Source organism: Ovis aries, chromosome 21 (assembly GCF_016772045.2).
Source record: "Ovis aries strain OAR_USU_Benz2616 breed Rambouillet chromosome 21, ARS-UI_Ramb_v3.0, whole genome shotgun sequence".
Lineage (NCBI taxonomy): Eukaryota > Metazoa > Chordata > Mammalia > Artiodactyla > Bovidae > Ovis > Ovis aries.
In genome coordinates, this window is record NC_056074.1 from 10,156,225 (window position 1) to 10,182,760 (window position 26,536).

General features: G+C 36.8%; 1 protein-coding gene across 23 annotated transcripts in view; it reads left to right on the forward strand.

Moving 5' to 3' along the window:
- The window catches only part of DLG2 (discs large MAGUK scaffold protein 2), a 2,369,976-nt gene that overhangs the window by 695,818 nt on the left and 1,647,622 nt on the right, over positions 1 to 26,536 (forward strand). For 2 of the 23 annotated variants that reach the window (XM_060403927.1, XM_060403931.1), the window contains exon 1: positions 13,952 to 14,297. The exons of the other annotated variants lie outside the window; for them this stretch is intronic. In XM_060403927.1, the coding sequence (XP_060259910.1) occupies positions 14,256 to 14,297 (42 nt within the window). In that variant the 5' untranslated portion in view covers positions 13,952 to 14,255. Of the gene's footprint in view, positions 1 to 13,951; positions 14,298 to 26,536 lie in introns of those variants that run through there. 23 annotated transcript variants of the gene reach the window in all.

The following is a 26,536-nucleotide window of genomic DNA, read 5'->3' on the forward strand; positions in this document are numbered from 1 at the left end:
AAAATTCCTGTATCTAACCTATCCTAGTGAAGCCAATCTGCCTACCGATCTACAGCTAAATTCCATGAGCTGGTAATTCCATTTATCTCTCACATTTGCTCCCATGGACTTCTACTAATTTCTAGTCTAACCTATAATGTCTAGAAGTGTGCAATTTATAAAAATACTTAATCCTCTTAAAAATCTTTATAGTCAGAATTACTATCACTATTTTACACATTTTAAAATGAGGCCAAGTTAAAGATAAAGGGAACTGTTCAGGGACATGTCTAATTAATGGAAGTAATGCCAGGAACTCTTATGTAGGGTTCTAAGCCGAACAGTCCTTATACAAAAGCTTTATTGACCCGCTTGTTTTCTTCTTTAGTAATTATTGGAAGTGTCTAGCTAGGTGACGAGGATGCTGTGTTGAACATGGTTCCTGGCTTCATAGAAATTAAAACCTGACAAGGAAAGCAAACTTTAACTGAGTAAAGAGCTAGTTCTAAATTATTATAAGACCACAAAAGTAAAGAAAATGGGGTAAGCATATATAGCAAGTGGATAAAAGTTAGGAAAGGGTTGCTCTGACTATAGGCCATCTAAGCGGAGAGAATAAGTAAGGATGTTTTTGTTTTAGCTAAACATTGGTTCATGTGAATACAAGTAGAAGGGAAAGCCTTCCACACCAGGATTTTTCAGTCTCAGCATTGTGGGGCGTTTAGCAGCATTGCTTACATCTACCTATTAGATAGCAATAATGCCCCCCATTATAATAACCAAATGGGGTAGAGGCAAAAATCATCCCTGGTTGAGATTTGTTATTCTAAACATATGGAAAAGGAGCTGTGAGAGAGGTATGCCATTTTCTAGGAATTGAAATGAGTTGGAACATTGTGGCTGGAACATGGAGTATGAAGTGAAAACTGGTTCTAAATCAGATAATGTTCATACCATATAGGACCATGAAGTTAATTATTTGGAACTGTATTTGAACAGCCCTGGGAAGCCAGCAAAGCTTATGTAAAATAGAGTGGTGTGATTCAGATTTATGTTTAGAAAAAGTTCACTTTCAGGGTTCTGCACCAAAAGTGGATTAGAGAGGCTAAGAATATATGTGAGGGAAACATTTAAGAGGCTCCTGAAGTAACCTGTATAAGAATTTAGATTATTACTATAGAGATGAAGAAAGCAATATAGCTTCTAGAAGTATTTAAGAGAATTAGTAGTATTTAAAAATTGGTTGGCTGTTGAAAGGATAGAAAAGAAATTATCAGGGAAGACTGCTGGATTTCTGAGTTATGAAACTGGGTGGATGAAAGTATTATTCAATAGTAAAACAGAAAAACTGAAAGAGGATGGAGTTCTAAGCAGAAATTCAAAGTTCAGTTGTGACCATAGTGAGTTCAAAGTATCAGTAACATTCAACTACTCAACAATCAGTTGGATAAGTAGACCTGGAGCTCAGAGAAGAGATGTGCATTAGAAAAATATTTGGAGCCATTGTTATAGGAGTGGTAATAAATGCCGTGGAGATGAAAAAGCAAACCTAGAAAAATCAAGAGGACCTAGATCTGAATCAGGCATATAAAAGTATAATGCGAAAGGGAAGAGCCAGTAAAGAGACTGAAAATTTGAAGTGAGAAGACAAAGTGAGGACGTAAGCCAAGAGGTCAGGGTGTTTCAAGAGGGGAGAGAGCTCAGCTGTTGGGAATCGGGCAAGAAGTCTGGTAGGGTGAGTTAGAGAAGTGATACTGGGTGACTGCCGTATTGGTTATGGTGTCTGTTTTCATGGAGTGGTGAGAGCATAAACCCATGTATTAGAGAGTCAAAGCTGCTGTGGAAAACAAGGAAATGGACAGAAAGTGAGGGGCTGGCTTTCCTAAATAGACTGTTTGCAAAGGAACGAGACAAGACAGTAGCTTGATAGGGAGTTATGAATAGTGGAAGAAGTTTTTCTTTTAATTTGTTAAATATGGGAGATGCTTGCTGCTGCTACTGCTAAGTCACATCAGTTGTGTCCGACTCTGTGTGACCCCAGAGACAGCCAGAGATGTTTAAATGTATTTAAATTTTCATGAGAAAGCAGAAGGGTGTAGAACTTAACTGAGAAGATTATTTGCTGGTGCTTCTGAAAGAGTAGGAGGGTTAGGATACAGCTTGCACTTGGAGGCAGGGACCTCATGTCGAGAAAGTCACACACCCTTTGTAACAGGAGGAAAAAAGAGGTTGAGGGTAGCCATCAACTTATAGGATACTATAAAGAGAACCAACATACACATTATAAGAATAGCAGGCAAAGAGAAAGAAAGTGACAGAAAACTTATTTAAAGAACTAATGGAGGAAGACTTCCCAATCTGGGGAACAATAGGGCATTCGATAGATGTATGAAGTTCAAAGGTCTCCAAAAGGTTCAACTGAAAGAAGTCTTTACCAAAACACATATAATCCAACTGTCAAAAATTAAAGACAGAAAAATGTTTGAAAGCAGCACAAGCTAAGAGGTTCAGCTAATAAAAGGGACTCAGCTAATAAAAGCTCCATAAACTTAGAAGATTTTTCAGTGGACACTTCATGCTAGGAGAGGATGGGATGATAAAATCAATGTCCTGACAGAAAAAATAGCCAGCCAAGAATATTTTAGCCAGCAAAGCTATTCTTCAGATACTTTCTCAGACAAACAAAAGTTGAGGGAGTTCATCACCATTAGACTTGCCTTACAAAAAATGCTAAAGGATTATTTAATCTGAAATAAAAAGATGTTAATTAGTGATATTAAAATATATGAAAGTAAATTCACTAGCAGAAGGCAGATATAGTCTAGGTCAGAAGATTCTAATGCTGTCATAGGGATGTATAAATCACTTTTAGCTCAAGAATAAAAGTTAAAAGATAAAGTTTTGAAATATCTATAGCTACAATAATTTGTAAATGGATACCCAATATAAAAATATGTAAATTGTGATATTCAAAAACAAACTGTGTGATGAGACAAACAGGTAAAGTTTTTGTATTAAGTAAAAAATAAATTACTATCAGCTTAAAATAGCCTGTTATAGGAATTCCATGGTAGTCCACTGGTTAGAACTCAGCATTTTCACTGTTGGGGCCCATGTTCATTTCTTTATTGAGGACCTAAGATCCTGCAAGCCACACCGCACAGGAAACAAAAAATAGCCTGGTAACCAAAATAAAAATCTATACTAGATACACAAAAGAGAAAGAGAAAGGAACCATACCACTTCATCAAATCACAAAGGAAGACAGCAAGAAAGGAATAAAAGATTTACAGAACAACCAGAAAACAATTAACAAAATGGCAATAGTAAGGCCTTATCTATCAGCAATTAATTTAAGGATAAATGGTTACTTTAAGGATAAATAAATTAAATTTTTTGACTCAAAAGACATAAGGTGATTGAATAGACAAACAGAAAAGAGACCCAACCTGCTGCCTACAAGAGACTTAGATTAGTTTTATTCACATAGGCTCAAAGTGAAGATATGGAATAAAATATTCCATGAAAGTTGAAACACAGAACAGCAAGAATAACTCGACTATATCACACAAGATAGACTTTAAGTCAAAAACTATAATAAAAGACAAACAACATTATTTTATAATGACAAGGGGATGAATTCATCAAGAGGAAATAATAACTGTCAATATATATGCACCTAACCTTGGGCCATGTAAACATATAAAGTAAATGTTAAAGTAAATGTTAAGATCTAAAGGGGGAAATAGAAATAAAATGCAACCTACTGTGATGAATCATAAAGAAATAGAAAATCTGAACAAACTAATAACAAGTCAAGGAAATTGAAACAGTAATCAGAAATCTCCCAACAGATAAAGTTCAGTAGTAACAGCATCACTGGTGAATAATATTAAATGTTTAAAGAAAAATTAATAGCAATTCATCTCAACTTTTCCAAAAATTGAAGAAGGCTCCAAACTGATTTTACAAGGCCAGTATTACCCTGACATCAAAGCCAGACAAGAACACTATAAGAAAAGAAAATTATAGGCCAATATCCTTAATGAACATAGATGTAAGAATCTCACAAAATATAGCACATTAAAATGTTATATACCATGATCAAATTGGACTTATCCTCAGGGCACAAGGATGTCTCAGCATACACAAATCAATAAATGCGATTCATCACACTAATAGAATGAAAAGAAAACCTTATGATCATGTTAATGTATACATAAAAAGAAATTGACAAAATCCAATATCTAATCATGACAAAACTCTCAACTAATTAGAAATAGAGGGAATGTGACTCAACATAATAAAAGCCATATAGGACAAGCCTACAAGTAACATACTCAGTGGTGGAAAGCTGAAAAGCATCTCCTCTAAAATTAGGTACAAGACAAGGTTTCCTACTCTTGCTACTTCTAATCAACATAGTACTGGAAGTCTTAGCCCAAGCAATTGGGTAAGAAAAAGAAAATATATTCAAATCAGAAAGGAAGTGGTAAAATTTCCTCTCTTTGCAGATAAAATGATCTATATAGAAAAACTTAAAGACCACACCAAAAACTGTTAGGTCTAATTAATGAATCCAGTAAAGTTGCAGGATACAAAATCAACATAGAGAAATCAGTAGCATTTTTCTACACTATTAAAAAAAATACCTGAAAAAATTTCAAAATCAATCCTGTTTACAATAGCATCAAACACAATAAAATGCTCAGGGATAAATTTAATCAAGGAGTGACTGATCTCTACACTGAAAACTATAAAACTTAAATGAAAGAAATAGAATAAGGCAAAAATAAATGGAAAGATATGCCTGTAATTCATGAGACCTTGGGTTTGATCCTTGGGTTGGGAAAATCCCCTGGAGAAGAAAATGACAACTCACTCCAGTATTATTGCCTGGAGAATTCTATGGAGAGAGCAGTTTGGCGGGCTACAGATCATCGGGTTGCAACGACGTTGTTGATATTTCTCCTGGCAGTCTTGATTCCAGCTTGTGATTCATCCAGCCCATCATTTCACATGATGTATTCTGCATATAAATTAAATAAGCAGGGTGACAGTAGACAGCCTTGTCATGCTGTTTTTCCAGTTTTGAACCAGTCTATTGTTCCATGTCCAGTTCTAACAACTTTGCTTCTTCATCAGCATGTAGGTTTCTCAGGGGACAGGTAAGGTGGCCAGGTACTCCCATCGCCTTAAAAGTTTTCCGCAGTGTGTTATAATTCACACAGTTAAAGGCTTTAGCATAGTCAATGAAGCAGAAGTAGATGTTTTTCTGAAACTCTCTTGCTTTATCCATGATCCAACGAATGTTGGCAATTTTATTTCTGATTCATCTGCCTCTTTGCAACCCATCTTGTACATCTGGATGTTCTCAGTTCACATACTGCAGAAACCTAGAAACAGACAAAGAGACCAATGGAACATGATAGAAAGACCAGAAGTAAATCCCTCACATATATGCCCAACTAATTTTTAAGAAGAGAGTAAAACGCAGTGGAGTCTATTCAATAAATGATGTTGGAAAACTATATATCCACATGCAAAAGAATAAGATAAACCTTTATATTATACCATATATAAAAATCAAATCAATATAGGTTAAATATTTGAATATAAGCCCTAATATATAAAACTCCTACAGGAAAATATCATGGAAGAAGTCCTTGACTCTGATCTCAGCGATGATGTTTTGGATATGGCACTAAAAGCACATGCAACAAAAGCGAAAATAGACACATGGACTGCATCAAGCTAAAGAGCTCTTGCACAACAAAGGGAAAGTCAGCAAAACAAAAGGCAACCCTAGAAAGCCGAGAAAACATTTGCAAACTACGTCTGATAAGAGGCTAGTATCCCAAATACATGAAAAAACTCATATTACTCAATAAAAAGATAAATAATCCAATGAAATGAGCAAGGGGCCTAAAATAGACTTTTTTCCAAAGAAGACTTACAAATGGCCAACAGGTATATGAAACAAATATCCTACTTCACTGATCATTAGGGAAATGCAAGTCAAAACCTCATTGAAATAACTACCTCATATCTGTTATGGCAGTTATTATCAAAAAGTCAAAAGATAACCATTTTTGGTGAGAATGTGGAGAAAAGCGAAGCTTTATACACTGTTGATGAGACTGTGAATTGGTGCAGCTATTGTGGAAAACAGTATGGAGGCTCCTTAAAATATTAAAAATGCATCTGTTGTGTGAACCAGCAATTTCACTTCTGGGTGTATATTCAAAAGAAATGAAATCAATATTTTGAATAGATGTCTGTGCTCCCATGTTCATTGCAGCATTATTCACAATATCCATGATACAGAAGCAACCGATCAACTATCATTGATGTTGTTTTGCTAAGAAGTTTACCAAGAGTTTTCAACAGTCCAGAATATTATGTCACTAATAGCAATGTTGCTTCAGATGTTTGAGGAACCAATTCAGTATATCCATGTTTGTCTAAATGTGTGGGTGCGAGTTCATGACCATTTGACTATACTGTTGATGGAGTTTTCCCTGAGCATTTCCATTGAAATATATTGTTTAAACATTTCCATTCTTTTACTTATTTCTTTTTTATATTGCATTATGTTGAATATTTAAAACCTCTGTAAATATAGGTTATATTGCTTATTTTCTATCAAGATATTAATTGAGACATTAAGGTATTTGTATATAAATGGAGTGTTATTTTTGAAATAATTAAGACTCACTATGCAGGCACTGTGATCTTGAGAAATTTGCTCTGGCCTTTGGAATTGGAAGACCTAGTATTGGAGTTCTACCTCTAGCTTCTGTTTAAATCTAAACAATTCATTTAATCACTGCTATTTTTTCTCACTGGATGCAAGAAGTAATGCCAGTATCTTCAGGGCTTAAGTCAGAATCAAGAATCAAATGGAATTTATTTCTACTTTCTGAAGTGAGGCAAAAGCGTACCCCTAAGCATATACAGTAGCATGTATGTCAAAGGGTTGTCATAGTCATGGGATAAACATTGCACAGCCTTCTTGGCTTATTAAATCTACTGGTCAATAACTAATACAAAATATTACTTTATAATAAATACAAAGATACTGTTGAATTTAACATCTATATAGATTTTTAAGATAACTGCAATATTAGAGACATTCTATTTTGTTCATATACCTCCAAGGATAATAAATGAATTCTCCTCTGCCTTTATGGACACTTGTATGGAAAATCCTAAGAAGTTTAAAGTGCTTTGTAATTTGTAAATCAGTTATTATTTTCTCAGAAAAACTTCAAGAAAGAAAGTCCAATGATACAAAATCAATTCAAAGTTGTAATGAGATAAGCAAACTTCCTGAGAATCCCCTTTTGGGCCAATTGGAAGTCCCAGGAAAATCCTAGGTTTACAAACCCCTGCAGTGAATTTTCTAGGCAGAGATTAGTCAAGAGAAATATTAACATCTTTTTTTTTTCTTTGCTCCTTAACTCTATCATTTGTCTTCTTTACACTAAAATCTACCACTGATAAATTATTATATACCAGGTACTACACTAAGCAGTTTGAATACCTTATTTATTTTAGTCCTTCTAGCATCCCTGTGAAGTAGGCTTGTTATCTTTACTTTCCAGGGGAATACTCTGGCAGAGAGAGGTTATGTAACTAGCCCAAGGTCACACAGCTAGTAAGTGGCAGAAAGGATCTTAATTGTGAGGGTTTTTTGTTTGTTTGTTTTTACTCTTTAGTTTCTAAAGGGGATAGAATTCTGAGTTCTGAGGTGTTGTAGGGACTTCTTACTCAACTGGCATTCATCTTGGAGTCTTGAGCCTCCACTCCAGAATTATCTCACTTGCACCTATAGTCATTTTCTCTTTATTATCTATAGTCTCTCCCCTCTAAGGCTGCTTCCTCTACCTATACATTGGAGTCTACCCCTTCCTATTTTCCTGTGAGCCTTAGGTATCCATTTTCCTCTCTTCCTCTTTTCAGAATAATGGCTCTCAAACCTGAGCTTATATGAAAATCACCTGGAAGGCTTGTTGACACAGATTCCTGAGCCATATTCCTCATTTCTGATTTGATAGATCTGATGTATGATGTGAGAATTTAAAGTGCTAACAAATTCCCAGCTTAGACTGATGCTATCCCCAAAACCACACTTTAAGAACCACTGCCCAAGACTCTACAGGGCTTACCAGGTAGCTCAGTGGTAAAGAATTCTTCTGCCAATGCAGGAAAATGTGAGAGATGTGGATTCGACCGCTGAGTCAGGAAGATCCCCTGGAGAAGAAAATGGCAACCCATTCTAGTATTCTCGCCTGAAAAATGCCCTGGACAGTGGAGCCTGTTGGGCTGCAGTCCATAGGGTTGCAAAGGGTAGAACACGGCTAAGTGACTGAACATGCATGCCTAAAACTCTAGAACAGAGATTGGCAAACCACAGGCTAAGAAATGTTTTTACCTTTTTAAGTGATTGAAAATAATCAGAAGAAGAATAATATTTTGTGACATGAGAACATTATATGAAATTTAAGTGAAGTGAAAGTTGCTCAGTTGTGTGTGACTCTTTGTAACCCCATGGACTTATTCCATGGAATTCTCCAGGCCAGAATACTGGAGTGGGTAGCCTTTCCTGTCTCCAGGGGATCTTCCCAACACAAGGATCGAACCGGGGTCTCTTGCATCACAGGCAAATTCTTTACCAACTGAGCTATGAGGGAAGCCCATATGGAATTTAAACATTAAGGTTAATAAAGTTTTATTGAGACACATTATGTAAGATCTATCACTGTTTTCTCACTACAGTGTCAAAGTTGAATAGTTGTGACCATGCTTATACGGCTTGCAAGCCTACAATATTTACTCTCTGTCCCTTTACAGAATCAGTATTCTCAGGCTTAGCTGCACACTGTAATCACCTGAGGAGCTTTATAAAATATTGATGCCTTAGTTCTACCCCCAGAGATTCCGATTTAATTGGTTTGGAGTACAACTTAGTGGATTCTTAACATTTAAACATACATATCTATCTTGGCTAAATAAAAAAAAAAAACAAAAAGCAAGCAAAAGTACCAATTTTACTCTGTCTGAAGGTACTAGGTAGTTGAATCTTCTTATTTTGTAGATAAGGAAAATGTTCAGAGATATAATTTTTTCTGTATCAATAGACATTGTTGCTGTTATATGTTAATAAATTATACCTGTATATTTCTTTAATAGTTTTTTTAAAAATTATAAAACTAGGTTATATTCTAAAAAGTATTACATGCTTATCTTAGTCCATTTGCCCTGCAGTAGCAGAATGCTGTAGACTGGGTGGCTTATGAACAACAAAAAATGTATTTCTCACAATTCTAGAGTCTATAAGTCCAGTTTGGTGTCTGGTGAATGTCAGCTTCCTGGCTCATAGATGGCCTTTTCCCTGTATCCTCACAGATATACTCTGTATCCTGTAGGGGAAGGGACAATGATGTTTTATGGGGTTGCTTTTGTAAAGATACTAATCCCGTTCATGAAAACCTAATCAACTCTCAGAAGTCTCACCTCCAAATATCAGTATATTGGAGTTTAGGTTTCAACATATGGATTTTGGAAGAATATATTCGGTCTATAGCAATGTTCATTGCAAACCAAAAAAAAAGAAAGAGAGAGAGATACAAACTGAATATATAAAGAAGGCAGTTTCTGAACTCAGTACATAAAGTAAAATTTGCCTGCATAAAGTAAAGTTTGCCTCATGTCAAATTTACTTGATAGTCATTTTAAGAACCAAATAAAGTAGTTGGCCATGCTTTAAGACAAATATATTACATGCATTAGAAATACATGCATTCCAGGGAGATGTCTGCACCACACGGGGCATTCTGGAACTCAGATCAACTCAGAAATTGGTAGATTCCCATCTCTCACATCATTATTGTCCTGTGACCTCTGCTTAATGAATACAAGAATAGACAAATCCCATTTCATGTCCTAATGTTTCCTGTTTTTGTCTTTATTTCCCTCATTTATTGAGAGAGAATATTCATCTCATTGTGGATGAGATGTCTGTAGTATACAGAGGGATATAAATTGAAAAAATGAAAGGTAATATCATACTGCTCATGTAAGCCAAGTCTCAATCTCCGATGATCATTGTCAAAATTTTACACACACACACACACACACACACACACACACACACACACCCCTACACACCTACCACAACTGTATATGAATATACACACAGATATAGGCTCATAGCACACATTCTCTTTGGCAACCTTATTTGTACACTTAACATTATAACTTAGGCATCTTCCAGTATAAAAATATGTACATGTACCTTATATTTTCTAATAATTGCATAGCATTCTGTGATAAAGATAAACCTTGCAACTAAGTCTCGCACTAATGAATGTTTATAATGTGTGTGTGTGTGTGTGTGTGTGTACACATGTTGGCCATCCATTTATATACCTTGTTGTATGTGCTTCCTTGCTGCTCTCTCCGTTCGTCTCACCCTCTCCTTCTCCCCGAGGAAACTCTATGCCTGCGTCTCCACTGCTGCTCTGTGAATAGGTTCATCAGTACCATGCCTCTAGATTCCGTATTTGTGTGTTAATATACAATATTTGTGTTTCTCTTCCTGACTTACTTCATTCTGTATAATCGGCTCTAGGTTCATCCACCTCTTTAGAACTGGCTCAAGTGCGTTCCTTTTCATGGCTGAGTAGTATCTTATTGTATGTATGTCCCACAGCTTCGGTATTTATTCATCTGTCTGTGGACATCTAGGTTGCTTCCATGTCTTGGCTGTTGTAAATCATGCTGCAATGAACTTTGGGGTATGTGTGTCTTTTTGGTTTTGGTTTCCTCAGGGTATATACCTGGAAGTGGGATTGCTGGGTCATATGGTAGCTTTATTCCTAGTTTTTAAGGGACTCTCCATACTGTCTTCCATAGTGGCTGTATCCATTTACATCCCACCAGCAGTTTAGGAGGCTTCCATTTCCTCCACACCCTCTCCAGCTCTTGTTGTCTGTGGATTTTTTTGGTTATGGCCATTCTGTCTGGTGTGAGGTGATAGTAATGTGCTTTTAGAAATATTTGATATATTTCCTCCAAAAAGTTTCCTCAGATTAATGCATTCTCATTAGTACTCAATATATGTTCAATTTAAAAACCTTTCCTAATTTGTATGCTTTTCCCTAAATATGAATGAGGTGGAGAATTTTTAATGTGTCTTGTGGTCTTTTTGTAAATTGCCACTTTATGTTCTTTACCTATTTTTTTTCATTTAGTTTTATATTTTTTCTTAGTGATTTATAAAAATTCTTTTTATTTAAAAAATAATTCCATTGAATGTGTTACAAATATTTCCCCAGTTTGTCATTTATCATTACATTTACTTTAGCCAAACAGAAGTTTTATATATTTATATACTCAATATTTGTTTATCTTTTCTTATATGGCTTCAGGATTCTCCAGTCAATATGCTACAAAGTCTAAACCCAAACCAAATCTATGTTTTCTTCTAATACATTTATGGTTTTAATTTTTATACTTAAGTCCTCAATCCATCTAGACTATTTTGATGATGGGATTCATTTTTTATCTTCTCCATGACACTATGAATTAAATATTATTCCTGTTTTATAAATCTTCGTTTCACAAATGGTAAAAGAAAGAATCTGACATGGAAGTAGTATTTTACAACTATTTGCTTGTGAGTACTACAGCCTAGATTTACTATGTTGTTTCTAAAAACATGTAACCAGTTATAATTTCCTTTTACAGTAGCAAATATTACTCCTGTTGAAGGCTCTGACTACAAATAGGGAATGCTTTTAGGTGGAGCATTGTCATTGTAGTTAATGCCTCATTTCCTGCATGTCTGAATTGGCAATAATAAGTCAGCTCTCCTAGTATACTCAAGAAAATAAGGCAATAAATCTACAGGTAGAGCACATGTCTGTATGGGAATGCTTTGGGATGGATAAGTATTTGTGGAAGTTTTAAGCCGGTCTATAAGTGTAAGAGCCTTTCTTTGAAATATGTAAATATTACCACTGTAGCTCACGTCAGATCTGAAGTCCTCACTGATTAACTTGTCAAGGAAACCTTCATGTGCTTTTTCACTTGTAACTTCATTTTTATTTAACCCTTGCCTGTGAACTGTCTGAGATTTAGAACATTTTCAACTTTTTTGCTCTGTCTCTCTTAGGCCATCTGAATACCTTAGGATGTATTAAGATAATAATAAAAAAGACACAGAGTTGCTTTTTCCCACTATTCCTAATGAAAAAAAATGAACAGTACTTATTCACAGACTGAAAATTTGGTTTTTAAAAATCCTCTGAATCCCCAGAAAGTCATTTTAAAATTCTCCTATGTTTTCCATGGCCTTGAGTTTCTATGTTTGGATTCATTTATTGGGAATAGCTGCAGGAAATGTGACCTGCTATGACCTCAGGAGAGGAAAGTGTTATTCAACTCAAATGCTTGGTTCTGTATTTAAAGCCATTAATACAAGTTGTGAAATGATGAGTTGGGCATCCTTGTCAATTTTTTAGTGTCCTGGAAATCACTGGTTGTGTTGCAAGTGCTTTAAAATTTGTAATTACCTAGACTCATATGACAGACGGAACTGGAAATCAAATTAAGTGGATGCCTTCTCTTATGATGCTAAATAATCTCTAGCTTAAGACAAGATTGCCTTTTTCCTTCCTAAAAAAAGGCACAAACAATGACAGCCCAAAATAGCTGTTTAGTCAGAACTGACGACACTTTTCTGAATGCTTGTCATTAAGAGAGAAATAGAAAACCCTGCTTTTCTTTTTCTTTTAATTTCTCTGCCTTAAATACCTTGCTCCCTTCTGAAGCTGCTCAGGAGAAATGCCCAGTGCTCTGACTGCCTCAGCACCGCTGCAGGCTCCAGAGGGGAGGTGGCTTATGCAAAACACATTAAAGAAAAATCCTAAAAGTCACTGCAGCTTTTTCCAGTGAGTTATGCTGATCTTCCCTGTTGCTGTAAGCTGATGGAGAACGTTGTGGCAAAGACAAACCACTCTTTTTCTCCTACTATTTTTGCTGCAGTGAGAACTGTTCATTTCTGCTTGCATTTAGCCAGATAGCTTTAGAATTCTAGCTGAGCATTAGGGCTTCGGAAGGCTGGAAATAAGAGTTTAGAACCTTAAATTGTACTTTGCCCTTTTGACTCAGTAAAAATTGAGTTAATTTGCAGCATCCGGTGTCTGAGAGGAATGACAACAGACAGGAGAATCTGACGAAGCTTTTGAATTAAGGTTTTTTTTTTTTACCCCCCTATGGATTCGTGGGGGCAGAAGCTTTTATTTTTCTCTCTCGCTCTCTCCCTTCCAGAACCAGCTGAACATATTATATTCAGCAGCAGTAGCTACTGAGTCTGTAGTTGTTTTCCCCTGGAATCTTCTCTCTTCATTCCAATCCCATCTTTTATTATCAATTGTCATCTATCAATAAAGGTTAGTTTGGGAAAATTGGATGCATCGTTTTATTAGTGAGCTTATCAACTTTAGATATCCCTGGAAGATGTAACAGATATTACAGGACAGGGAAGTGAGAAAAGGTGGTACTTTTCAGCCGTGGAACTGCAGATCACCCCAAGGGGACCCAGCTTACATTTTAGGGGACTTTAGAAGACAGGGATCCTTTGGTGTCGGTCCTATTCCACACAGGGAAGCAGGATGAGGTACGTTTGCAGTGATTGGTAGTATTTGCCAAACAGGGCGCTGCATCAGAAGAGTCTAGAATATAGTGCAGAGCTCACATTAAACCTCCAAAGGGAAAAGGGTTTCCTCTTCGTTCACAGTCTGCTTGATGCAATCCCCTTGTAAAGTATCTAATAGGATAGCACCAGGGCTCTCCAGAAATATAAGTAACTCATTGGTTAAATTTCAATTCTTCACCTTTCCCCCCCACCTCCTCCTTCCTGGCTGAGCTCATTCCCCCCTCCCGTTTTTTTTTTTTTTTTTTTAAACCCAGTGATTTAAAATGCTAGAAGGAAAAGCAACTGAAGTCTTAACTTTCAGATGCTGAATTCTCAGCTAATTGAAATTACTGGGCACAATGCTATATATAGCCAATGAAGAGATTTCGAGCCCTCACTCTGTGCCTTCAAGACATGTCGTTCTGTAGTCAGAGAAAACAGAGATCAATGCATTTTCAAACTGACAGAGGGAACGGATGCTCCTTAGAGGCACATGCCCAGGATCGTGTGTGTGGGGCTTGCGCTGTGCTGAGAAGCTGAACACCGGTCCATATGCTCCTTATTTACTGCGATGTTCTTTGCATGCTACTGTGCACTCCGGACTAACGTGAAGGTAAGAGGCGCCGAGCCGGCAGCTGGGCACAAATATAAATGTGAAATCAGCTGCAGAAAATGTCTACCTTGTGTAGCTTCAGGACTTTTCGGATTGCTGGCTGAACAGGCAGATTATTACAGGTGGTTGCAAGGGCTTTGTTTTATTGTGGCCGTGCAGCCTCGCCGGGGGAGCATGTTGGAACGCTGCTGGGAAGTGACCTTCAGGTTTAACTGTTTGCAATTCAGGTTCACGCTCACACTTGGGGGGGTGCAGTGGGGGGAGGAAAAGATGAATATTATTGAAGTAGGCCAGAACCAAGAAATCAGAAGGTAAAAAGCCCTAGAGCGTGCTTTTAGATTAGGATTTAAAGTCTTCCTTTTAAAAAGTGCTGTGAGCTGCCTGGTTTCATGCAGCTTAATTGTTTAAGCGCCGGGGATTAAATTCAGTGGCTGTAATGACATTAGGATGTGATCTGTGGGATACCTGACCATTCCGTTCATATAAACAAATTATTATCACTGGAAGTTGCTGATATTGATTGTACAAAATCTCAGCGCTGAGTGGGCTGCTGGCTTAGGCTGTGTGGGCACATCGCTGCCCTGACGTTGTCACCCTGTTGACATTCACTTACTGAAGCTAATGAGCAGCCAAAGTTAAGCTTAAGTTTGGGAGATTTGCCCCTTGTCTGGAAGGACTTTGTTATTACTGGAGAGGGTTTCTGACGCTGTGTTCACTGAGCACTGAGCCAGCCAGACAGACCAGCTGTGGAATTCCAGTTGCATAATTTAAGTGAATTATATCCTCTGTTAGCATTTTGAACTTGTGTGTCTTATTGAAGAAAGGCCAAAAGGAATGTGATTGCCTTTCAGGAAAAAAGAAATATATATATATATATACACATACATATATATATATATTTATAAAGGCAATGAAGACTTAAGACCTAAAATAGAAATCTCAAAAAAAAGAGTCAACGTAAAATATTTCCCCTTTTATTTTACTGCAGGAGTATTTGAATGTGTCTGGGTACTAAAGTTTCATTTTCTGTGTTTACAAGTTTTATTAAAGAACTCCCTGCTGCTCACTCTTTTGTAAGCCTTTTTGTTTTCTATTTGAATTTCAAACAGGTAGTATTTGTGTTTTGATGACCAATTCTTTTACAACTACAATCTGGAAACATTCTGTGGACCATTTTGCAGAGTTCTATAGAATTAACTTTCTACTACTGTTAAGATTAAGTTCAACAGTCAGTTTTTCCCATGCCTATGATGATATGGTGAAAGTATGAGAAAAAAATGTTTAAACAGCTAGAGAGTGTGCCCAAATATCAACTGGATTTCCCCTTCACCACCTCCTGTTCAAAGTTATTGGTATGGCATGCGTTGTTTCCTCAACCCAGTGAACTGTAAATGTTTTTCCTCCTCAACTTTTCTGAAGAAGAAACATGTTCTCAGATATATCTCCATAAAAAGTTACATGAAGAGATGATTGTTTTGATATTTGATGTTGTATTTCAGAAGTGCAAGGAAACCTGAGTCCAAAGTTCCTTTAATATGAATTTTGGGAAATCCTTTTTTTTTTTTTTTGCTATTAACTACTGTCAGTGTTCTTTGTGGGCTTAGTTTCAATTTTTTCTCATTTAAGTTCATAAGCAAAAGAATGAAAAGAGTTTTACCAAAAATATCTTAATTCAGATAACTTTGGATGATAAATTCTTAGTAGTTTTGCAAATATGTACTTCGGTATAACACCTTCAATGGAAACTCAGATGACATACGTTCCACATACAACATATTTAACCGTGCTTTAGTAGTTTATCTTCAACTTTAAATATACTTATGCCTGTCAATAATTAGATCTTGTGCTTTCTTATGTACTTTATAATTTTATATTAGAGTTATCTTTTCCTTCTGAGATAGCAAGTTTTACAAAAGAGTTTGCAATTCACTTGGGTTCTGTATTTTACCAAGTTGGTGCAGTAAAGTCTTCCAAGATATTTTTATTTTTAATTTTTGTTTTATATTGCATTTTAAAAGTATTTGCTTCTATTTCCATTGTGCCCAGAATAAGTTATTTCCGTGGTTATGATAAAGTTTCTTTTATAGCGTGTCACTTCTCCTGTTGCCATGATTTGACATGATTGGTGTTACAGTGACCTAAAACTTTCAGGCGGTTAAAATTCAAAGAATAGCAAAAGCTCTTGCTTATGCTTTTCTGCACAGAAAAAGCCCCTGATGTCACAATCTTTTATTCTAGAATGATAGTTTCATTATTTGGACATTATGACATAGTACAATAAACACAATTTTTTGAGATAGTATGTTTTTAATGTTACAATCAAGATGTTAAAATCAAGGATTAACAGACACACATAGAGATATCAGAATGTGACTCATGTTTCACCGTTTATTCATTTATCTACCCAAAATTTTGAAGAACAATTATGATTTATGCATTATGATTTCCCAGACTGTGATCTTAGTCTGGGAAACTAAGATCAATGGAAACAGTCTTTGCTCTCAAGAAGTTTCCAGTTTTGGAAAGGACACAGGCGTGGAAGCAAATAAGTGGTTTGAAATATTACAGGACCAGAAATGGACAACTATGCAGGGCACTGTAGTGACAAGACAAAACAGAACACTGGCCAGTTTTGTGTGGAGTTGTCAAGAAAGTTTTCACTGTGATTGAAGTCACCTAGGAGTTGAATCTTGATAGCTAATGGAGTTTTGCTAAGGAGCCCCCAGTGAGGAAGGCATGCCTGGTAGAGAGAATGACAAAAGCATGGAATCCTTTGTAGAGTTGCAAATAGTTGGAATGGATAGAGTGTGAGGTCTTACAAGGCTGAATACAAACTACTAGGGTAAAACTAATAAACACTGGCCAAAGCCAGTGTTGTGAGAATTGGCTGAACAATCACCTCAATCTAACTCCTTAGAAATTGTGTTAATTTGCCACCTATTTCTAGAAGGAGAACTTTCTACAGGAGGAAAGGAAAGGAAAACTTCTAGACAGCATTATTTATATTCTGTGTTTTCTTGTTAGTATAAAGATGTTGAGTTTGATAAACATTCATATCATGTTGGCTTGGGCTTATCTTTTAACTTTTTTAAAGAAGAATATGATTAGAGCAGTTTAATCTGTCTACTCACACAAAAAGAACAATATGATCATTACATTAATTTTTCTTCCATCTCAAATTGCTTATGTTGTACAAAAGCTGCCTCTTTGATAAGAAAACATCTAGGAAGTTTGTTGCACCAGATGTCCTTCTTATCTAGAGAAAGGGATCTAGTTTTAGAAAGTAATGATACTGATGATAATAAGTTATATCTGCATGATACCTTTTATTTTCTAAATAATTTTATGTTCATCATCTCATTATTTCCCTCCTTTCATTTTGCTGCCACAAACATACTCATATACACTTGTGGATCTATGATATCTGAAATATGAATGGTGGATATTAGACCCATTTCACAGATAAGAAAACTAAGGTAGAGAAAGGAAATGACCAGTTTCTATGTTCCACATGTGGCAGCAGTAGACCTAATATATGGCTTAGGCCTCCTGACCGTTCATTTACTGTTGTTCTAGTAAATCCTGCTGCCAGGATTCAAGAATTCTGCTCTTTTCATTGTGAAATTCCTTGAGGGCAAATATAAGAGCTCTTTAGGAAAAGAGCATAGCAGAATGATTTTAAAGTGTGGGTGTTGGGGATTCCAAGATAACTGTTTACTTCTATCTTCCCCCATATATTTCCAGAAATTTTGTGTATAAAAAATTATCTTAACCTACCTGAAGTTCAGTTATTTTTATCTGTAAAATAAGGATAATGATAGTTCTCAGGGATTATAAGAATTAAATGAAATAAGACATGTAAACACTGTAAAAATGTTCTTAGAATGTATTAAGTGCTCAGTTAATTTAATTCATGATTGATAAAATTGAGACCACCAAATAGGAGCAAGACTTCAGAGTTGCCTTTAATCGCAATCATGTTAAGAAATTTGAGGAACTGAACCCAATGAAAAGATATCTATAGTGGAAGAGAAGCCTATTTACATATAATATCCCTTCTCCCACCATTACCATAACCATCACAAACTCTTTGTGACCCCCAGGACTGTAGCCTTGGGATTTCCCAGGCAAGAATACTGGAATGGGTAGCCATTTCCTTCTCCAGGGGAATCTTCCTGACCCAGGGATTGAACCCCTGACTCCTGCATTGGTAGGCAGATTCTTTATTGCTGAGCTATCAGTGAAACCCACCATCAAGTATGCTAATGTATAAACTCTATGGAACTGGGAACTGAGAGTTCAGTTTGCTTTGTTCATATCTATGTCATCAACATCAGGAAAAATGACAAAGTCATAGTAAGTGCTCAGTAAATACTTGTTAAATGATTGTACTAAGTCCCAGATTACTCTTAATTACTTAATCAGCTTCTTCCCAGATTCTTTTGAGTAAAAGGAAACTACAGATTTTAAAGTCATATAGGTTTTGCTTTGAGTGCTGAATTTGGGGATCACAAGCCACTTATACTCACTCATGTCCTTTGCATATGTACTGCTGCTGCTAAGTCGCTTCAGTCGTGTCCAACTCTGTGTGACTCCATAGAGAGCAGCCCAGGAGGCTCCCCCATCCCTGGGATTCTCCAGGCAAGAACCCTGGAGTGGGTTGCCATTTCCTTCTTCAACGCATGAAAGTGAACGTTGAAAGTGAAGTCACTCAGTCATGTCCGACTCTTAGCGACCCCATGGACTGCAGCCTACCAGGCTCCTCTGTCCATGGGATTTTCCAGGCAAGAGTATTTGAGTGGGGTGCCATTGCCTTTTCTGTGCATCTGTATAGCCAGGTTGCAAAGTTAGGTTGGAGGTAATCAATAATTCAAACTATAACAATTTGTTGGATGCCTAAGCACCCTAGAATTCAGACATTTATCATGCTCATTTCTACCAGATTTACTCAGTGAATTGCTTTGTTCCAAGCACCCCATGGTTTTCTGCCTCTGAGCATTTGCTCGAATTGTTTCTTGCAATGGGAATCCCTTCTCTGCGTGGTCATGCTTAAATAAATTCTATCCTCCCTTTAAAAAAGAGTACAGGGTATCTGTCTTCCAAGAAGTTGATGCCAACCACACTAATTCCCTTACATTATTCCCCTTTTGATTTTGTAAGGGAGGTTTCTCCATCATTCATGGCAATGAATCTTGTATTGCCTTAGCCTCTCACTTGCATTATTATCCATTGCGAGCTACTTTTTGTTTGTTTGGATATCGTCTCACCCTAAGCAGATTTTAAGCATTTTGAGGACAGGAACTATATATTAATAATGTTTTCTTCATTATTCTTAGTTTGTATTTTAGGAATTCAAACAATAACTGATGGAACGATTAAAAGTTTAACTTGTAGAAACTATGTCTGCTTATATGCTGATGACGCCTACTCTTTGCTAGACTCTATGATAGCCCCGCATATTGATGCTTTTAATAAACACTATTTGTTATAGACAAGGCTTAGAATCGTGAATCAGAATGTGTAGACAATTTATAGATTAGCTCTCCAAATCAGGGGTGGTCTCTTATCAGGGTTCCAGTTGAACAACCTTCTCTTTTAGGAGGCCAATTATGTATTAGTCTCTCACTGGGCCCCTGTATTATGGCCTCCAAATGGTTCTGCACCTACTCAGTTATTAAGTTTATAATGCCTAAATCTACTCAGATTAGTGGAGTTAATAATTTTTAATGAGGGTCTTTAATTCAAAACAAAATTTATAAAGAAATTAATAAACAGTAAAATAGCAAAATGAACAATGGCAATAATAGCTACCGTTTTGAAGATCTTGGCATGAGCCAGGATTACACCAATAACTTTGCACCTGTTCTCTCAAAATTCTTTCCAGTGGCTGTGAGAGAAGTATTATCATCATTATTTTGTAGATAAGTTAAACTAAAGTTTGGTGGTGGTGGTGGTGGTGTAGTCGCTAAGTTGTGTCTGACTCTTGCCACCCCCATGGATTGCAGCTTGCCAGGCTCCTCTGTCCATGGGATTCTCCAGGCAAGAATACTGGAGTGCGTTGCCATTTCCTTCTCCAGGGGATCCTCCTGACCCAGGGATTGAACCCAAGTCTCCTGCACTGTAGGCAAACTAATGACTAAGCTACAAGGGAAGCCCCAACTAAAGTTTAGGGAACAAAAATAACTAATCTAATGTTAAACAAATATTAGGTGCTTATGAAGCCTACATTTAAATTAGGTCTCTTCCACTCTAAACTTTTGAGAACCTTCCTAAATAGATAATAGAGCTGTGTGAAACTGTAATTTATGTGTCATCCATACCCCCAATCTTTTTTTTAAGTAAAGTAAGGAATTAAGTAAATAATAAAATTGCATATGTTTCACTTAGTCTGATTTTACTGTTTCTTCTCTTCTTTCTTGTAAATGGTGGTTAGAGTGAGAGCATGAGGCCTTTCTCTGTATTCTGCATTCATTCATTCACCAAATATTTAATAAGCATCTGTGATGCGTCAGGTCAGTACATAGACCCAGAAGTATAGAGGGTGAAATAAAATAGACAATAATCCCTATCCTTATAACATTTACATGCTTGTAAGCTAAGCAGACAATTAAAAACACAGTTAAGTAAAATACATGCTACAACTGATAAATGCTAAAAGAAAAACATGGAAGGGCCATCAGTCAAAAGTGTGACTGTGGAAAGGGGCTGAAGTTAGTTTTAGGTGAAGTGGTTAGTGAGGGTCTGTCTCACTAGGAAGGGGACTTTTGCTGAAAGATATAAAGGATGTGAAGGGATTAACCATGTAGGAAAAGGTAGCAGAAAGTGCAGAAGCCTTGAGATGACATTTTAAGGAACGTCTAAGAAGCCAGTGTGGCTAGCAAGAGAAAGTTCAAGAGAATGTCAGAGTGAGCAGATCATGTCAAGCTTTGTAGGTTCAGCTTCTTTCAGTGAAATGGGAAGCTCTCAGGGTTTTAAGCGGAGGAGTCGTAAGTTTGCTCAGGCTACTGTGTTTAAAAAAGACTTTAAGGGGACAAGGGTTAGCAGAGGAAGATCAATTAGTACTTCTTGTGATAATTCAGGTGAAAGAAGTTAATAGTTTGGATCAAGTTAGTGCCAGTAAGACTGGGGACAGGTTGTCCAGTTCTGTATATAATTTTCCTTTTGGATATTTATCTTCTTCTTTCTCCTGTCCTGCCCTGATACCAAGTTCCCCTCAGCTGTGTAGGGCTGGTTCTCAGCTCCTCTGTATCTGAATAGTGTTAACTAGAGAACAGTGCTTCGGCATATGGTTGCCATTGCAGTTTCCCCGTACTCATGTGCTCAGTCATGTCCGACTCTTTGCAACACCATCAACTCCTCCATCAGCTGCCAGGCTCCTCTATCCATTGCGGTTTTAGTGCTTTTTAATCCTGTGAACATTCTGAAGGGTAGGTTACAAAGACTTATGTCACATATGTGCATTCAAGTCTCCTTTTATTTTTGGCTTAAGATCATCTGATCCTCAGGGGACCCCATCATAGTTCTGAAATAAATCTACACTGAGCTACTAGAGGGCAGGGATCATGTCTTTTGACAGATTTTGTTGCAAATGATCAATAAATACTTGCTGAATAAATGAATGTTCACTGCTCAAACAACTAGATGTATTTTATAGAGTACCTCTTTGGATTAGCTATAATACCAGGAAATAAAAATAGACATACAACAAGGAGAACAAATTTTGCTTTCAACAAATTTATTTTCCAATGGCAGGTTATTGCCTCTTCTTATAGGGAAGCCTGGCGTGCTGTCATCCATGGGGTTGCAAAGAGTTGGACATGACTGAGGGACAGAACTAGTGAGAGTAAATAATAGTGTTTCTCCATACTCAGAATCTCTGAGAATCTGGAAATGACCCCAGGTGATTCTTATCATAAGACAAATTTGGGAAGCACTGTCTTATAGCTTATGTTTGGAATTAAAGCAGTGAGTCAGCAAGTTTGTTGAGCAACTGTTATACGTTAATATTTGCCAAAGTAACATATATAACCAAAGTAGTCAATATTTAAAACTTTTTGGTCTATAGTCCACAAAGAATATAAATCAAAAATTTCATCTCTTTATAGCAGTGGGATGGAGGCTCAGGAGAGAAGGTGTGTGTGTGTGTATATATATACATACATATATATATATGAAATTATGACTGATTTCCTGACTCCTGTTGTATGGCAGAAATCAACATAAAATTGTAAAGCAATTATCCATCAATGAAAAATAAATTTAAAAATAAAATAACACAGTTACAAGATTGCAACTCTGTACAAGGTTTACAAAGCACTACTTAACTTTATCCAAAGCTATGCATTTTGGTATTTTCTATTCTATTTTTACATTTTAAAGATTTGTTTCTTTCCTATAATTTTGATCAACATTTTTACTAAATGTATTATAATGATAAAAATAGTTGAAATATAATTTTTACTGACTACTTTAAAACTGTTTTCTTCATTTACCTTTATTATTGAACATGAAAGAGTACAGAGTAGCTCATAAGTCGCAATTTGAAAAACACTATAATGTGTTCCTCTTTGAGGAACACAGAGCCCCCGTTAGGAATATGTAAGTAAAAGGTGACGGATTACAATAGCCAGTCAACCGTAAGTAGAAAACGTGTGGAAATCTCGCACTAAACACAGGGAAACTGTCCCTATAACTTGGTTCACTTACCGATTAGTGTCCTCATTTGGGAATTCATGGTTCAGTACTTATTTCCCTCCCTGGTGGCTCAGACGGTAAAACGTCTCTCTACAATGTGGGAGACCAGGTTCGATCCCTGGGTCGGGAAGATATGCTGGAGAAGGAAATGGGAATCCACTCCAGTACTATTGCCTGGAAAATCCCATGGACAGAGGAGCCTGTTAGGATACAGTCCATGGGGTCGCAAAGAGTCATACACAACTGAGCGACTTCACTTACTTAGCCCTTGAGATTTTGCCTATCCATCTGCATAGCTTAGCATGCCTCCTAGCAGTAGCTAGTATTGACAGAGTGCTTATGATGGGTCAGGCACTGTTCAAAATACTTCGAATCATCTAATCTTCCCTGTGACCCTAAGAGAAGTTTGGTTATTAAACCCATTTTACAGGTAAAGGGACCCAGTCCCAGAGGTATAGTTATCCAGGGCCACGTAGGCAGCAACTTGTAGCACCAGAACAGATGCCAGACGCGGGACCCAGTGCTTGGGACAGGCAGTACCTGGAAGGACACCCGTCTTACTCTTGACCCTTGCTCTGATACTTGGTACTCTGGCTTTTGATTCCCTCTTGCATCTCCTTATTTTCAGTAATTCTGTTGAACTGTCCTCTGGCTTGTTAGATTTAGCATCTGATACAGAGCCCAGTGTCCGCTGATTTGGTTGTATCATAGTTTTTTCTATTAGCCAGAAGAATTCTCATGGTCCTGGTAACCTGTACTCTCCCATGAATTTAGGGGTGCTCATACTGAAGAGACATTAATAACAAACTGAAGTATAGGTGCCCTTTGAAAGAGGCCTGTTTGCTCAACTCTGCACCTGTTATTAGTTCAGTAAATAAGATAATAAAACTCCCCAGGATAAATTGTTGTTTGGAGAACCTAGCTTCTAAGAATTGAGAAGGGAAAGATGAGCAATAAAACAAGGAGACATTTGACCCTGAGAAGGTCTGATCCTAAATATTTCTCAGAGGTAAACTAGATCTTTTTTTTAGAATCATAAAAGGCTTTGGGACTTTCTAAATAGGCAGAATTTAACTGGAAGACACTGAGGAAATACACTTTTAAAAATGAAAGTGAGGTGAATAGCAGGAGACAAATATTGAGTCTTATTTTATTTATTATTTAATTTCTAATGGGTGTACTTAGACTTGCATATTCTTTTCAGAAGTATACATGGACTTAATCTGTTCATTAAGATCTACCTGGATATGTTTATTTTCTTAAGGTTGTACCTGGATTCAAAGAGGAAAATGAGGTCAAGTAGTATGCTGTGAGCCTGGAAGGAGGGGAATGAGGTGGATTCCTGACGTAGATTCTGGAATCTTTCTAGAGCCCTGTGCATATGGGTTGCATGTTTAGTCAATTGATTTATAATCTGCAGTCTTTCAGACTTTTTAGGAAAAGTGAACTTAGGAGTCAGTTATAATTAGTATGCATTGTATCTGAACTTAACAACATTATGTATTTATTTCTTTACTGTTGGAACTGGATCTGCCTTGCTGCACAAGGGTTTGCTTTAGTTGCGGTGAATACGGGTACTCCAGCTGTGTGTGTGGGTTTCTTATTGCAGCGGCTTCTCTTGATGAGGAGCACCAGCTCTAGGGCTCACAGTTTGGAAAAAAATATACGGCTTCAGTAGTTGTGGCATACCAGCTTAGCTTCCTTGAGGCATGTGGAATCTTCCTGGACTGGGGATCAAACCCTTGTCCCCTGAATTAGCAGATAGATTCTTAACCACTGGACCACCAGGGAAGTTCTCAACTGTTTTTAAGATTATAAAAGTAATATATATTCATTATAGAAATTATGTAAATACCAAGAAGGACAAAAATGTGTACTTGCTCATAACCACAGAACTCCTCTATAAAAGTTCTATATTCTTTTCACTTTTTCTTCATGCACGTGTATAAGTGTATGTTTATGAATGTGATGTCTTATGTGTGGAACATATCTAGGATTAAGGTATATTGTTTGTATCCTGTGTTTTCACTCAATACCAGTATCGTAAAGACATCCTCATGTCATTAATAATTCTCCATAAGCATCTTTTTATTTATTTTTTTAAATTTTTTTTCATAAGCATCTTTTTAAATGGCTGCATAAGAGGGAAACTTCTTTTTTTTGAAAAGTAAATAAGTAAAGATAGGTAGGGACTGAAACCATTGTTATTCTCAGACCATTACTATTCAGCAGAGGATAGAAAGCTTTCAAGTGCAACCTTGGAATAGCTTTGAAATGAGATACAGTTTGGAAAAAAATATACGGTGAGTCTGAGTTTCAAAAGGATCATTGCATTGAACTTCAAATGGGGAAAATAAGTATAGTAAATGCAAATATGTTTCTCCAGCTAGTCCCCTAACACTGTCTCTACACCTATACCCCCAAATAATGCACTCTGAGCTGTTGGTGTGTGTGTGTGTGTGTGTGTGTGTGTGTGCGCGCGCGCGCGTGTGTGTGTGTGTGTGTGTGTGTCTATTTTAGAAAGAAGTCAACCAGATCTCCTAGGCATTTAGAGTAGAAACATTGAAATTATTTTTAACTCTCCAGCCCCAGTGGATATTTAATCAGCTCACAAATCCTAAAGAGTCTACCTTTGAATGATTTCTTCCACTTCTTGTGTCCTTTTACCTCTTCATTCCTCATGACATAGAGGAGAAGTGGAAACTGGATGTTTGGTGGAAAACCTAGGTTTGAAATCCATATCCACTTAGAAAAATAGTCTGCTACACTTCTAGGTGAATGATCAGTTTTTCTGATGTTTAATTTCTAATGTCTTAGTTGATATGATAATCATAACATCCATCTAATATCATGAACAAGAATTTAAACAGACAAAGCCTCAGAGATACTCTGGATCTATTCAAAAGATGTTGAAATATTTTAAGAAAGTCAATGAAACTCCAGCTTAAGCAGTGATGAAAGTTTGCTTTAAACTTGGTACTTGTGAATTTGTGTAGCTGATGATTCCTTTATGATATATTTTGAATCCAGGGGACAAAAGGTAGGACCAAATTCCTTTCTCAAATTTTGGAGTTCATAAGATAGTGATTATTAAAAAATTGTTAGTCTTATCATTGAGGAGATGAGAAAAGTCATCCTCAATAACTGTAGTTATACATTGCCTAGCCAAGATCTCTATATATTTACAACCTCAGTCAACGAAACATGAAACCGTTGAAATTTCTTGGGAAATCAACCAGAGAATTTGCATAATTGCTTCCTTAGCGGGCAGTGGTCTTTAATCTGGAAAAATATTTTGATTAATTACAGATTAATGAGCTCATCCAGGTGACTCAGACAGTAAAGAATCTACCTGCAATGCAAGAGACCCGGGTTGGATCCCTGGGTCAGGAAGATCCCCTGGAGAAGGGAATGGCAGCCCACTCCAGTCTTCTTGCCTGGGGAATACCCATGGGCAGACAAGTATGGTGGGCTGCAGTCCATGGAGTTGCAAAGAACTGGACACGACTGAGGGACTTCCATAGAATAATGAAGGAAATTAAACC